Source organism: Solea solea, chromosome 13, assembly GCF_958295425.1.
Source record: "Solea solea chromosome 13, fSolSol10.1, whole genome shotgun sequence".
Taxonomy (NCBI): domain Eukaryota; kingdom Metazoa; phylum Chordata; class Actinopteri; order Pleuronectiformes; family Soleidae; genus Solea; species Solea solea.
This window is the reverse complement of record NC_081146.1, coordinates 5,304,730-5,320,503: the sequence shown is the minus strand read 5'-3', so window position 1 is coordinate 5,320,503 and position 15,774 is coordinate 5,304,730. Positions and strand designations below refer to the sequence as shown.

General features: G+C 41.7%; 1 protein-coding gene across 2 annotated transcripts in view; it reads right to left on the bottom strand.

Annotated features, from left to right (window-relative positions):
* Positions 1 to 99: 99 nt before the first annotated feature.
* clcn1b (chloride channel, voltage-sensitive 1b) overlaps positions 100 to 15,774 on the bottom strand; it is a 28,760-nt gene continuing 13,085 nt past the window's right edge. For both annotated transcript variants that reach the window (XM_058648506.1, XM_058648504.1), the window contains exons 3-23: positions 15,426 to 15,557; positions 15,216 to 15,344; positions 14,969 to 15,102; positions 14,481 to 14,558; positions 11,948 to 12,026; positions 11,126 to 11,251; positions 9,642 to 9,726; positions 9,446 to 9,547; positions 8,343 to 8,427; positions 7,286 to 7,441; positions 7,092 to 7,161; positions 6,891 to 7,001; positions 5,779 to 5,992; positions 5,570 to 5,703; positions 4,857 to 5,038; positions 4,689 to 4,770; positions 4,511 to 4,593; positions 4,165 to 4,209; positions 3,950 to 4,054; positions 2,701 to 2,787; positions 100 to 2,055 (exon numbers count right to left, since the gene is read on the bottom strand). In XM_058648506.1, coding sequence (XP_058504489.1) covers positions 1,591 to 2,055; positions 2,701 to 2,787; positions 3,950 to 4,054; positions 4,165 to 4,209; positions 4,511 to 4,593; positions 4,689 to 4,770; positions 4,857 to 5,038; positions 5,570 to 5,703; positions 5,779 to 5,992; positions 6,891 to 7,001; positions 7,092 to 7,161; positions 7,286 to 7,441; positions 8,343 to 8,427; positions 9,446 to 9,547; positions 9,642 to 9,726; positions 11,126 to 11,251; positions 11,948 to 12,026; positions 14,481 to 14,558; positions 14,969 to 15,102; positions 15,216 to 15,344; positions 15,426 to 15,557 — 2,684 coding nt within the window. In that variant the 3' untranslated portion in view covers positions 100 to 1,590. The remainder of the gene's footprint in view (positions 2,056 to 2,700; positions 2,788 to 3,949; positions 4,055 to 4,164; positions 4,210 to 4,510; positions 4,594 to 4,688; positions 4,771 to 4,856; positions 5,039 to 5,569; positions 5,704 to 5,778; positions 5,993 to 6,890; positions 7,002 to 7,091; positions 7,162 to 7,285; positions 7,442 to 8,342; positions 8,428 to 9,445; positions 9,548 to 9,641; positions 9,727 to 11,125; positions 11,252 to 11,947; positions 12,027 to 14,480; positions 14,559 to 14,968; positions 15,103 to 15,215; positions 15,345 to 15,425; positions 15,558 to 15,774) is intronic.

The following is a 15,774-nucleotide window of genomic DNA, read 5'->3' as shown; positions in this document are numbered from 1 at the left end:
GTCAGGGTTCTTTCCTAAGTCGAGGACCTCCTGCAAAGTTTAACAACACAAACAGAAACATTTATTAGACAATTTTCCATTAATAATTTGATTTCAAAATGAAAACTTACTTTTTATTTGCTGTATCTGAAGCCTTTTGTAAAAATAGAAGAAGGAGAAAGAAACATATCCTGAATTATAATTTCAATGGATGACCCTGGCAGTGAGGCCACAGACCTCCACCTCTTTGAAAGACAGTTATTTTATCGCCGCAACAATTGCAAGAACAACAGTAGAAATACAGCATTCACTTCACAAATTCATTTTTCAGGGATGTGAATTTGCATGTAATTGATTGGCCACTGCTGCGATCCCTCTTCTGGCTGCTATTGTTGTCAAGCAACTGAGCCAAATTCAATAGACCCTACCATTCACACGTGGCTGAAGTCATTTTGAATCAACATCCTTAAAGAATCTTCCATTTCACTTCAATAAAGACATAAAGAAAGGTGTGTGAGAGTAGAGTGAGTGTGTTTGCAGAGGGAGAACTGGACCATGATGTGCGTGTTGTTCTGATGTGAACAGGAACAGCAGTGAGAACATGTTGTCGAAGCCCAGCTTAAATAAAACATCCTGTCTATGTGCTGTATTTGGAATATTTGGTTTGAAGGTTTGAAATGCTGTCAGACAACCATTTTCTTAGCACTTGATTTTCTCAACATATTCCCACATGCACAGGCACACGTCTGACAGCCCAGTAAACCACTGAATGTTTTCCAGATATAGCAGGTAGACCTTTTTTTTTTTTTTACAGGGCTTTTCTCAGATGTTCTCATTCAAATCAAAATAATGCGTAACTTATGTTCCAGTTGTATCATATCTCTCTCCAAACAGGAAGAACGTTCACCACTGTTTACTCTAAAACTAACTAACCCACACAAGTAACTCACACCCTCCACTCCTTAACTTTCCCTCTACTTACCATCAGTCTCAGTACTTTGTGTTCAATGCCAATAAGTAAATGTCAGCATGTTGCTCGTCATCATTTGTAATATGAATGATTAAAATAAGCTATAGTGGACAGGTTTAATAGTTATTCTTTCTAAAAATGACTTGAATATTTACTATACAGCAAAAGTTATAATTTAAAATGATCTCCAATCAGTAAACTTTAAATGCATGATTGTTTTTAACCCTGCGGTCAAATTCATTAAGTCTTCATCAATGTATTAGTTCATTATCATACAATTCATTGCTGTCAGTTAATGAAATGACAGACAGCAGTACATATGACGTATAGTTACATTCAACATTTCCAGGATATGGATGGACAGTGTTAACGTGACTGACATGTAGGACTGGATATGTTTGTCCATCTGCAGTTCAGAAGACACAGGAAGACACCTGAGAGTGAAAAAGTGAGATCGTTGTAAGAGTAGAAAAACATCCTGTACTACAAGTGTCAGGAGCGCTGTGTGCACCTGCTGCTAAGAGCTGAGAGTTCTGTGAGGGCTGCAGGTCGAGCCGACTCCTCTACCCAGACAGCAGCTCTGTCTCAGGGACAAAGTGAGTGAAATCAGACAAGAGTCTTTTCTTCTCAACCCAGTCCTCCTATATGGGCTCATCTGACTCCTCACTGTCTCCAGCCTCATGCAAGGAAGACAGCGTGAGGACAGGATTGGTGGGTGACAGGGGGGAGGCAGGAGGTGAATCTGAGGTAGGGGAGGTGATAGAAGGGGACAGTGGCTCCTGAGGAGGCTCACTGTCTCCCCCCGTGGCTGAGGAGCTGCCACCATTGCTCTCCTCGTTGCTGGGTGAGGACGGAGCAGTGTCACAACCTACGGCTGCTTTAGAAGACGAGGCTTTCCCTCCAAGGTCCTCTTCAGACTCCTTCCTCACCATCTCCCCCTCATGTCTGCTCCCCTCCCCCCACATGTCTTTGTCTCTAGTGGGGGAGGAAGGGGTGGACGAGGGAGGCTGGTGCTTCTTGGTTTTCCTGCTGGCGTCTCTGAAGCTGGCGAAAGGGGGACGAAGTCTCACCCCGCTACGAGTGGAGCCCTCTATGGCCTTCTGCAGCTGTTGGGGAAGAGGAAGAGGTTAAAGGTTAAGATAACAACAGAACCACTTTATTCTTAGACAAATATCCAACATTTTCTTGCATCATTTTGTCAAAGCAGCTTCATTTGCAATGTCACACAAAGCACATGAGATAAGAAAGGCATGAATACAGTTAATCACATCATTTAATCGACCCCCACAATGGATCCAATACAATTGGATAGACTTAATGCTTCAGTGTGATCCTGTTAAACTGTGAATCTTTCGAGATTTAGATTTAGATTAGAGCTCAAAGTGCATAAACCTATTGATATACATCATATTTTTATATATGGATTATACCTTTGTTATACCCGCTTGATTTTTTTGTCATTTTGAATATTATTGAGGACATAATGGTGAAGTAAAATGAATTCCTCGAAGACATTAACGTGACAATGTGGGATTACTTAAGTGAACATCCAGGCAGTTTGAGTTGTGAGGGCGGTGAATGGAATAATCCCATGAATCACAGCATAAAGCAGAGATGCACTCTGTGACACAAGAGCAGAGCGACAGCGTGCGATCGTCACAGCTCTGTGTCAGGGCTGCGTTACAGCATCACACCAGGAGGGGGTGACCCCAAAACACGCAAAATGATTAAAAAACAGAGAGAGCCATTACCTCCTTCAGAGCCACGACACCCACCAGCTTTCCAATACTGGTGACATAGGCGTGACTGAGACCCAGCAGAGAGAACAGAGTGTGGGTCTGGGTAAAGACAGAGACAGTGACATGATCCACTCAGTGTGAAACACATTACACACTGATAGTATAATGCTTGCATGGCTACACTGTTCCTCATAAACATTTCACTGCAGGAAGAAGAGGTGATACATATATGGCTCTGCAACACCACATGAGTCACACGACTAAATCCAACATTCGGGATTCAAAGCCTTACGGTCGTATGAACATAGAACGAGCTGCAGTGAGCCATGCAACAGATTTCTGTCTTCACTGGAAATAAATAAAAACACAAAGTGAATATTCAAATGAAGACCTTTTCCTCTTTGTTTTCAATGAATAATTTAACATTTGGGGCTTTGACTAAATGTCTGTATTCTGTGTACTAATAAATATTTAGGATAGCCACATGTGCTAAGCACTAAAGGGATAGTTCAGGCTTTTACATTACATTACATGTCATTACATTACATGTTCATTGCTTTTTAAAGCATGGTTGTATGATGTAGTAACACACAGTCAATGCTGACTTTCCCGTGCCGTGAACCAGTAAGAGACAGAGGCTCACTCTCAGTCAAATCATGGGGGAAAGTTTGAGTTTGGCCACTTAAAATTAAGAACAAGAATATTGAGAATATGTTCACCACTCTTTCCTCACCACTGACAGTCTTTTCCACGGTCTTTTTAAGCGCTCACTCCTTCCTTTTGTAAGTTCAAATGTGTTATTTTGTGACATCAGCGTCAGAGTTAAAGGGGTGATTTTCTTTGTAGACTTTGGTGCAGGAAATCCTGTTTCAATATACTTAAAATACTGTATTTTATTGGGTGTTGGATTGTCTCAAATCTTTTGTATATTGTGACCCAACATGTTTTCATTGAGAGTGAGCATTTGTGACTCAGACGGGATCTCAGCGCAGTCAGTCAGTCTGTACATCAGTAAAAAAAAGAATGTGCTTTTGCATCTTAAGTATTTCCTTTGCCAGCAACAATTAAGCATGCCTCGTCTTTTTTGCCAGATTATCCCAAGTTAGTCATCAAAAGCTCAAAAATTAATATGTAATGTCCAAAAACATAGTGTTACAACATTCCTGTGAAATCTACAGCTTGATCATATTGCACAAATAATCAATGTCTGTGCATTTTCTTAGCATATGTTCAACAGGTCACTGCTGTATGTAGTGATCACCTTGTGCAGAGATGTTCTTTCCACCAGCTGAAATGGGGAGGGATCTATACGTATCTGCTCCATATCGATTGGTTTGTCCAGCTCTGCCTCTTCCCAGGCTTTGATCTGCACCAGCCAATCACAGTAAAGTGAAATAGACTCGGAGTGTACAGGGTTTCTCGTTATTGATTTGGATGCTTTGATTGTGTGGATGCTGAATCAATAGTGTACAGTACCTCCTCTGGTGACATGGTGTCAGTCAGTGCAGGGGGCGTGGTGTTCTGAGGAAAGACAGGGGAAAGACTGATGGACACGTGGTTGGACAGTTTAAACAGCTATACTGATGTTGACGATAACACGCCCCCTGGTGGTTTGATCATTCTGCAGGACATGGTCAGCTCCTCCTTGTTTGTCATGCATGTCATGATTCTCCTTTGGGAGGTTGGCTCGGGCTGCCATGTTGGACTGATGCCCCTGTCTGAGCTGTCACTGCCAGCTCTACAGAGTAATCACTGATGTGTTGCTCCTTCGGGCATTAGGGGTCAAAGTGATGAGCATGCGTGGTTGATCTTCGTAGCTTACCTGAGTTTCAGCTTGGACTGATGAAGACGTTGTGGAGAAGAGTCTCTGAAGGGCTCTCCTGACAGATGGCAGCTTGCCCTGGTCTGACGACATGAAACAGCAACACATGTTAGAGGAGAGAGTAAGTGACGTATGATGGGTTCACTTGTCTGTATGTAGCATGGAAGTGCTTTGTCACCTGAGCCTGCGTGGTTGCTGGAGGCCTCTTGAGGTTTCGGGGACGGGATCGGCCCATTGCATTCCTCCTGAACTGGAGAGGTCTGAGGACACAGTTAAGAGAATAATAAAGAAAATCTCCACTCGAAACATACATCTGTAAAGCAAATTATGGTCTGTTTTTTTACACCTTGTCTGCACTCTCCTCTCCGCCCTCCTCGTCAACAAAGGTGAAGGACTCCCAGCTCACTTTGCAGCCCTGGCCCGGTGAACTGGGACCTGTTTCAAAGATCCGCCTCTCTGGTGACAGCCACCAATCAAAGATGGCCAGAAGTTCTGTTCTCTCTATGGAGCCCAGAAGAATCATGGATTCTGCAGAGGGACAGTTATTGGCAGAAAGTGAATATACAACCCATCATTACTGTATGTTTGTAGAAGCATATAATCAAATATCAAATACAATTGTGTGGTTTCTATTTCAGCCTCAGAACAAGCCTTTTATTTTGGCAAAAGCCTTGCTAGAGGTCACCATCTTGCAGCGCTGTATTTCTGCAGCAGCCTGATGAGCCAGAGCTCAGTTCCCTGACAAGCTTGGGAAAGGAAGGGGTAAGTAGAGGAGTCCTTCATTATTAGAATCTGCACATTTGCCATCAGATGTCACAAAATAGTGACATGTGATGGCAAGACTGCAGATTTTAACACTAGGGATTTAAAAGAGTCGTCAAACCTTTAGGGAAGTTATTTAATTAGCTGTTTTGGTTATCCTGATATCTGTGCTTAATAATTGACTTTGTGCCCCTAATTCTGCAAGAAAGCAAACACCATTATGAGATCGTACAAATAAGTATACATATCCACTTAGCATTTGTAAGTCAGCCATTATGATGGTGTGAGTGGTTCTACCTCTGGAGTCGACCAGCGGGATGGTTTTCAGGGCTGTGCTCTCAAGCAGATGGTTTAGTTGTCGATAAGTGGACTGAGAAGACAAGAACTTCACCCTGCGCACCATGATGTCTTCCACAAAGATGTTATACTTGCTGAGGAGACAGAGATAATACAATAACTGGTGTGTACCTGGAAAATGTCAACACGTAAATCGCTGCGGACTTTACCTGATGTGCCCAAGTGCCAGCTCAGGCAGGTAGGGCAGCTTCTTCACCTGGATGATGGAGTCATAGAGAGACGGCTGCAGACCCTGGGCCACCATGTTCGCTAGGATGACTGCCACCATCATGGGTAAGATGTGGGAGATTTGACCTGTCAGCTCGAAGCAGATTACTGCTGTGGAAACTGTATGTGTGACAGCTCCTGTCATTGCAGCCGCTCCTGTCAGAGAGCAGAGGGGAGGGCAAAGACGACGTAAGACATGTGATTACACGGTATTCGGGCTGACTCTAATGATTATTTTCAGAATCTATTAGGTTTTTGGTGCTTGAAATGTCAGAAAATGTTAATTGGTGTTTCTCAAACAGCAAAATGATGATGTTCTCAAATGTCTTGAAATATCAGAGAAATTGTCCAAATACATGTATTTTTAAAATATCAGAGAAATTGTTCAAATACATGTATTTTTAAAATAAAATAGCAGACATTGGAAAGAGATTGTTAACAGTGTTGAGAGTTAGGCAGAAAAATATCCATCTGCAGCTTATAACCATTCACTGGATCCTGTCCCAGAAAATATATTGTGAAAAGTACCAGAGGCAGTAAAAATGTACCCTTGACAATCTGGGGTAATATGTTATAATGTGGTTATTTGGAGTTAATGAGGTAAAATCTGTTCATTTCCGTGGTGAAACAGAACACCACACTGAGACAGAGTATTCAATGACTTTTGAAGGTTAAATTGGTGGTAAGACTCCAAGGTCATCTTCAAAATAACATATTGACTAAAGCTGCTGCCAGGTCAAGAACAAATAGCTTAATTGCCTCTCAGGTATACAGATGACTTTATCAACATATTTGCCTGTGGATGAGACATTTAAATGCCAGGGCAGACAGAGGACCAGAATATTAAAATCCAGGTGACATATATAAATGTTTAAAGAATTCATTCTCCTCAAATCTATACACGTTAAAGCTGTATTGCATAACTTTTATATACTAACAATTATTTACTCACAGGGGCAAAATAATAATAACCAAAACAACAAACAAAAATGACTTAGTTTAAGTACTTAGGGCTATGCTCAGGGAACACAAGCAGTAAGGATAGCAGACTGACCAATGACAGCGTAACCTCCCGGCAGGATGCGGTAGACTATCCCATCAAACAGGATTCCGTTAGGGAATAGTGTGGCCATGATCTCTCCTACGAGGCGACCGAAAGCAGCTCCTTGGGGAGAGAGATAAGACTTGCTGTTGAAGACAAATTGAACTGAAGCTCAGCAGAAGATACTACACCCACATTACAAAATCCTCTTACCTAATATGAACACTGGCATAAAGGCACCTGAGGGAATGGGCATCGTGGTGGAAACTGCTGACATCCAGAACTGCAACACAAAAACAGGATCAAGGTAGGACCGAGACAAGCCCCGGACGTTTTTCATGCTATCATGTACAGTATATGTAAGTGTAATACCTGCTGTGCACAGCGCAGGTTAGAGGAATACTTACCTTCATGATGAAGAAAAGGACGAGGATGACAAATACGCTGACGTGAGGATGCAGCCACGCTGAGGAAAGTCCCAGGCCAAGCGGGGAAGGAGATCCTGAGATTTTGGTCCAGGTGAAGTTGTCAAACAGGGAGTTGATGCACTCTCTGGGCATCAGCTGCCAGAAAAACAAACACAATCACTGTTCCTGGGTGTGTATTTGTATCACCAGCAAAATCCAATCATTCCGTCTTGTTTGGGCCAAAACCCACATCCCCAAAACAATCAGTGACAATCCATAACTTTATGCTAAAGTTATGCTGCTGTCGCTGCAGTGGTTCAGCAGTCACCAGCCTACATGCTAATGTATCCCCAGGCAAAAGACGTGTGAATGGGTATGAACGATGTGTGATGGAATAAGCACTGCACATGGATACGCTGTTCAAATATGTGAGTGGTAGGTGTGAATGAGTGACTGTAGTGTAAAGCAGCTTTGAGTGGTCGTCAAGTCTAGAAAAGTGTTGCATAAATACAGACCATTTAGACATATGCCGGTAAATATAGATTCCAGATAATGTGAGAATCTGGATGCACTATTAAAAGTAAATGTTTATATAGTGTTGCCCTGATCTTGATGATGACTCAAAGTGCTTTACACCACAGGTTTCACTTACACATTCATCTCTGTGCAGCCCTTTTCTTTTAACACACATTTTCCAAACCCATTCACATAAACAAATAACCTGAAGTACACAGGGGAAGCCCTGAGTTAGACGGAAAATACAACTTCAAACACAGACGACACCTTCATCAGATGTTTATCACACTTCACGCGCCTCAGCGCAACAAAAGGCTTGTTACAGCATTTTTCCATATGTGCAGCCGTCGGCCACGAGATGTGTGAACAGACCTTGATGTGTAAAATCAGTGGAGTTCCTCTTAAAGTGGCAGATCAAATTCAAATGATCATGGCGTTTAGAGCATAAACATGCCAACACACAGTAGACTCCAGTCACCTCATTTTACAGCACATATAGCATATAAATGAACACACACCAGGAAGACGGATTCTGTCTAACCTCTCCAGCCATGAACTGTCCAAATCCAGGAGGAAACGTCAGGGTGGCGATGATCAGAGTCACAGCACCTGGATAAATCAGTCGACTGGGAGCACAAACGCACACAAACATTGAAGTTAAGCCCATTGATGTTCGCTTGTATTTTATTTATTTATTTGTTCACAGGTTTGAAGTTTCCATGATACTTTTCCCAACTATTTTACTTCCCACACCTAAAATATTAAAACAACAACATTATATTATACATATGAGCATCATTCAACTAAATCATTATACAAACGTTAAGCTCATTCTAATACACCTCCAACGTGACTAGGAAAGGGATGCACATGTCAGTAATGAACGCCTGAATGTGAGTGAGCACGTGGAGTGATTGTACAGGTTCTCCCCCGGTGTCTAATGGTGAAGAGTAATGTTCCCTGACTGTCGACTCTCGGAGGATAAGTGAATCTACCCATTGAGTGAATAAGTGGCTGAAAGGTTGTTAAGGCTTTGCTGCTGCACTGGCCCGGTGTTGTGAAACTGATGAGTACAGAGAGTGGAGCTGAGGGACATGAAGAAAAACTGCATTTGAATGAATCTGCTACCAGAGTCCCAGTGTTTTGTTAAGCCAAATGCTGAACTAATCCACTTCAGCAGTGTATGTGCGTGTATTTGTTACCTCTTTAGGACCTTTCCTGGCAAAAACTCTGACCTTGTCAGGACCTGTAGTCCTCATGGAGACAGAAACTTGGTCCTAATGAGGCAGAACCTCATTTCTGAGGAACTGGTTACATTTAAGACTAAGATCTGATTGTGGTTAGGTTAAAGTTAAGGTTAAGGTCAATACAGCTTTCTAAGGAGAATAGCTGTGTGTATTCCTTATGTTGTGGGGACCTAAATCTGTTTACACTGTCACATTATGGGGACTTCCTTATGAAATCAAGTTCCCATCACATAAATATCTAGAAGAAATGTTAGGCTGAGTTAGGCTGAGGTTAGGGTACTAACAATTATGGTTAAGGTTAGAGTAAGTCTCCAGGAAAGGAATGTAAGTCTATGTCATATCCTCTGAAGTCATGCAAACCAGTGTGTGTGTGTGTGTGTGTGAGTTGGGTTCTCACTGTTTGGTCAGGAAGCGTGTTAGAGCTGTCGGTCTTCTCATGAAGAGAACCACCTGCCTGTTCAGATAGACGAAGAAAGCCCCCAGGAAGCCACATGAGATCCTAACACAGGAGATAACAGCAGTGTTATAAATGTGAATGTCTACACACACAAACACAGGGACGAACACACTCTCATCCCCACAAGAATCCTCACCCTATTATTGCAAACGCAGGCAGCTCCTGCAGGTCAAAGGGAAAGTCCATCCTGAAGTTAGTTTTGAAGAGAGCTGTGATTGTGACTGAGAGACAAAAAAGGAACTAACTGTAAGAAACAATCCTTTACAGACCAATTCAAAATGTGATGTCTTCACTTTGTTTATTTACATGTGTTATGATCAAAATAGGGTAAGGTTTAAAACCTGCATTGCCTTATTTCTGGCCACTTGGGAGCAGCAAAACAAGCTGTGAACTCATTTGGAGTCTTGTTTCTGTCCTGCTGATGAATGGAAGTGTGAGTGCAGCTCTGTGTTCGCCAGCTAGTCACTAACTTTGTCTGCTGGTCGGGTTCATTAGAGGCCTAGTGTGTCTGAAAACAGAACTGTTCTCACAGGCACAGAACATGGACTCACTGGATTTATTAATGATATAGAAATATTAAATATTGAATATAGCAGTTTAAAGTTCCAGTGAATAAGAACCTAATGGTGAAAATTGTTATGGCCTTCTCTTTAGGTCATTCTTCCATGTTTGCATAGCAACTGTCTACTTGAAAATGTATAACTCACACATCATAGGCACATTTACCCATGGCTTATTCTAAGAAAACCAAAGAAAGACATATATGTATATATGTATATATATATATATGTATATACTGTATATGTATATATATGTATATATACATATATATTAAAGTGAAACTCATAATACTTATGGTTTGTAATTTCTGCCAATAAAACAATAAATAATGTCACACACTGGACCTTTATGTGAGATGCTATTGAATCCATTAATTGTGATCAGTACATCTACAGAATGAACCGTGAGTTATTTCGTATCTGGGAATGTTCTTAATAGTAGAGGCCAACTGTCAAATTTAAATATTTCAAACTAAATGCAATAATTGACCATTCAGTGAGATATTTATAGGGTATAACTGTCAGGCTGGACTTAACGGTTATGGATTCTCCAAACTGAGACATGAGATGATCTAAAATATTTCACTATTTCAAATTATCTCTGGTGTACAAGTTGATATTGGCTAAGATCGGTTCCCTATTGAGACTCTCAATGAGTACGCAGTAGGAAATTAATTAATAAAAAACATAGTCAGAAATATTTAATATTATTTGGCATTTGAATGAATGATGACACTTTGAATTTGAATGATGCCGATTTCATGACTTTCTGAGTGAGAGTGAACGTGTGAATCCATACAAATAATGGAATGATTCCCTTTGTAAATTGTGTCTTGCACAGTTAGAAAGTTATTAAAACATTGATATATAGTAAAATCAGTTGATGCTGTTGAACTAATGAAAGAGGCAGGATGCAGGAACTGTGCACAATGCTGATGATTTAAGATGATTTAAGATGATTTAAAACACTTCTGGTTTTTCCTAAGGAGCATATCCTTTCGCTGGCTCAGCAGAATGTCATGGTTTGTGTATTTGCGTGCATGTCCGCTCTTCCTCTCACCAGCATCCTTGTTCCAAACAGAGAGCACCCTGAATATGAAGGCGCTGAATGTGGCGGCAAAATATCCCCGCCAGTAATTCCTCACCGCAAAGTAGGTAGACGTGACCTCAATACTGAACAACACCCCTGGTGGTGGTGGAGAGAAAGAGAGGGGGGGAGGACAGAGGGAGAGGAGGAATGAGGATGGATAGTGTAAAGAAGAGGAAGAGAGAGAAACAGAAATAGAAGGGGGGGGGGGCAACAGAAATGAGTTAAATATGCAGAATGAGACCAAAAACACTTGAAGCTGAGGGTGTAATTATGCACAACAGGGAGACCACAGGGAGTGAAAACACACACACACGCACACACACACGTGCATGTAGTCTCTTCAACATACACTCACTCACACACACACTCACACACACACACACACACACACACAAGGGCATAATCAGCATCTGAAGAAGTTAAATAAACATCAGAGCATCAGATCAAATTATTCTGAACAAGACGAACAGCTAAACAGAAGACAAGGAGGTAAAACAGTGTGTCTTTATTCCTCCTTTTCTATGTTGTTTTTAACTTATCTACTATCAACAAATGTATCTTTTCATATCTCTGGATATTGATTAACAGAGCACTTTTACAAAATTGTCTTTAAAATATAAGAAAATTGTGCAAACAAAAGACATATTGCTTGTTTTGTGAATATGGCTAAAAAAAAGATGCTTCAACAATTAAGATAATAAAAAAAAACAAAAAACTAACACTTGAGACTAGTGTACGGGTTAGTGTTCATTCAGCTCGACAGAGAAACTGTGTGGTGCAGATGTACAGTACCTCCTAGTGGAGTGCCGAAACAGCATCCCACTCCCACAGCACAGCCAACAGTCAGTATATCTGTGTAACCATAAGGGTTCTACTGACACAGAAAACAGAGAGGGGGAGGGGAAATGGGGGAGTGAAGGGGTGAGATAGAATGAGGGATGATGAAGGGGAAAATGAAATGTGATGAAGGAACGCAAGCGTGGACAGACAGATAAGAGAGTTTGAGAAAGAGGGAATAAAAGATCAAGGTGGAGAGGACAGGTTGTGGAACCACAGGGGGAGAAATGACAGAAGGGAAGCAAAATGGAATAAAGTGAATAAATAATGCTCACTGGAGCGTGGCGGCAAAACAATAAAGTGATTAAGAAGGAGAAAAATCACACTTGGAGAATATAAAGGTGAGGATACACACAGCAATGACAGCAATAAACAATCAGTGTTATTTAGAGGTTACATCACATAGATTGTGAAATAATAGGACATTTGTATTTATTATTCATGACCTTGAATGACATTGCTCCCTGTAACTTCTCTGAAATGACACTTTATTATTGACACCATCAGAAAAGGCCTGAGAACACAAAGAATCTCATCATGCTTAGCTTTGCTGATAGCTGCATGTCCAAATATTAAGCACCAGTCATTTAAAAAGTTGTAGGTGATATTTTGTTCATGTTTCGAGTATATACTTATACTACTTTCATGTCTGTACATGTATCCCTGTTCGCCTTACATTTTGTAACCTTATGGTGTTTCCCAAACAAGCTTTTTGCCCATGTGTTCACACTAAATAGCTCATGACTACACCGTCAGATTTAGTGTACAGACCAAAAAAGTGGTATAAATATTCCCTCAGTATAAATGTGTGTAAGTATTCCTGGTGTCGACTGAACATTACATACTATTATGATACTTTTAAATGTTTATTCAGTTCAGTCAGTGTTACTCATCACTTATAATACAGTACACTGGTCTGAGGTCAGATTTGATCTCCACAGTTGTGCCGCTGATGTTATTTCGGGAGGACAAAGCTGACCGGAGACCTGTGTCAAAGCAAGCCAAGGGGGCGGGACTTGCCTCCCACAGGGGCAGCAAAACAGGTGGCCACTCCCACAGCACACGCACACACCAACAGGTCCTGGTTATGAGTGCCATTCTGGGGTTAAGGGTCACGGGTGGAAATGGACATGGAAGAGGGTTGGAAGTGCGGGTCGGGGGGGGGTGAAAGAAAAAAGGGGGGTGGAGATAGAGAGAGATCAGGGAAAAGGGGGGAGACATGGATGGGAGAGGGGGGTCACTGTTAATTCACATGCCAGACATTACCATCACACTAATAATACAGTGAGACACAAACACAGACGAGGTGTGAGGGAGAGAGCCAAAAAAAAAACAAAAAAACACACAGGGGAACCTGGGAAGGGAGGGCATTAGCAGGACGAGGCCAACACAGGGACACAAGGGGTTTCCACTTTCTGTCTTTCTGCTGAAATCAGGGACCTTTCCATGAATCTAGAGCACGCAAAATTGGTCCGTTTGGCATCGCTGCTGCCTCATGTGAGTTAAGACCATGTCAATTACAAAGTGTTGATAGAAGTGAAGGACTAGGAATGACATCTTCAAGGACATCTAATCATTTTCAGAACAAGACTAAGAGCTTGCAGAAGTTGGCCTGATAATGGAGAGGAATGAAAAGTCAAGGGCAGGACAGAGGCTAGCGAGACATTTCACTGAAAACCAAACATGTGGATGTCCCATTTCCATTCAGAGAAAACACAGAGGACTGGGAGCATGAATATCTACATCATACAACATCTCATGGAGTTCTGTTTAGTGGTTGCTAAGGTGACTGAGTCCAAAGAAGTGAATGAGTGATGTCATCTCATGAACTCTACATTATGGCCAAAAAAAAAAACCAACAATGAATTTCACTCAAATCTGGAAAGAACGTTTTCTGGAGTTTGTGGGAACCCTGAGACACATGAACTGATGACAGAACACAACATTCATTAATGCATTAAAGGGATATTTCAAAGTGTGGTTCTTAAGGTACTGACACATAGTCAGCATCACTTGCCCTTGCAATATACTGATTATTATAGAATAATTTTAATCATGATATTATTGGTATCGTGGATCATGCATCGCATATTGTATGTATATATATATATATATATATTTGTTGTGAGGTACCCTGTGATTCACACCCCTACTTAATGGTGCTGTGTGTATTTTCTTTGTTGGGAGTTTACAAACTCCAGTTTCCAGCAGGAAAAAGCTGTCGAACAGCCTGAAATAGTGGCAAACATTCTTAAAGTATCATGCCCCTAAGGGGGTGCTGATTTTATTAGGTGAGTCTTTTATTAAGTGTCTAAAATCAGTTTTTATTTCCGTCCTGCTGGTAGCCTTAATGTCCAGGGCCTGGGGCAAAGTCAGTGTTGATAATGTGTCAATGCCTCACACAACCACACTTGAACTGAAACTATTCCTTTGAGGTGAATGAGGCTCATAGCTTACACAGTCAGTTTTGGTCCAGGCCTTGGCTTACCTCATAGACTCCAGAGAAGATGGACATGAATCTGCTCAACACTGCAGCACAGATACTGGCAATGTGGACAAATGGACCCTGCAGGTGATGGGACAAGGTGGACGTTATCTACACTGACACTGTAAAACATTGTCGGTAAAACAAAGGGTCTAAACTGGGACACGGTGTAAAAGAGAAGATGAATTACATTATAAGTTGCTGGATGTGACAGTTGCCCTGCTACTGAAACAGGAAGAATGAATGCATTCTGCTTGAATAATTTGCCTCAGTCCCGTGAGAGGAGGGAGAGGGGAAAAACATGACAGAAGATCATTTATCATTCTACAAGCTTGGACAAAGGAGAGATGGAGTGATGGGCAACGAAAAGTACAGGGCAAAGAAATGATGAGGATGACCACACTGGATTAATGATAGATACAGAAAAAGACAACTGGTAAAACAATAACAAAGAAAAAGATGGAGATTATGTTTTTTTTTTTTTTTTTTACCTCTTTGCCCACTGGCATGCCACTGCCCAGGCCAGCAGTCAGGCCGACAACTTTGGCTACGAAGGCTTTCAGCGTTAGATACTCCTTCAGGACAACACCTCGAAGAATTGTTTTCAGCTCTGGGATTCCAGAACCTAAAAACAAAAAACAAAAAGTGCGTGTGAGTAAACTAGAGAGAAGAAAGAAAGAGAAGTAAAACCAGCTGCTGGAGAGGATGGGAGATGCTGACAGGCGATGGAGAGCTTACCGATGGCCTGTGGGGAAACCAGGTGACAGAAGAGCGAGGCGAACATGACAAGGATCATGGGGTACGTAACCCAGGCGAGGTACTGGAGTGCCACGTTGCCCTTAAGCTCTCCATGCATCCACTTATAGGCTGAAAAAGGAAGAAAAAAAACAGAACTAAAAGGAGAAGGGACTTGACATGAATACTTCCTCTGACCTTGGCCACTGATACCTTGCAGACTCTTGGCACTGGCATAGTCCATACTCCAGCTGACCAGAGCCATAGTCAGGCCCAGAAGAACCAGGAAAATCCAGTCCTCCCCCATCTTGTTCACGATGTACCGCCGAACACGGGCCAAACAATCTAGGACAGAGATAAAATGAATGATTCACCTCAAAGCCATTCATCATTGGAATTAATTACTGACAGTTGCTTATTATAACAATGCCTGAGAGGGAATCATTCAGTGTGATTATGGACATGGTGAAGAAGACATAGCTCATCCCCTGCTGCCCCTCGTATAGAGAATGGTTTGGATGTTCCGTGGTGTGCTCACATTTATGAATGCATGTGTGTGCAC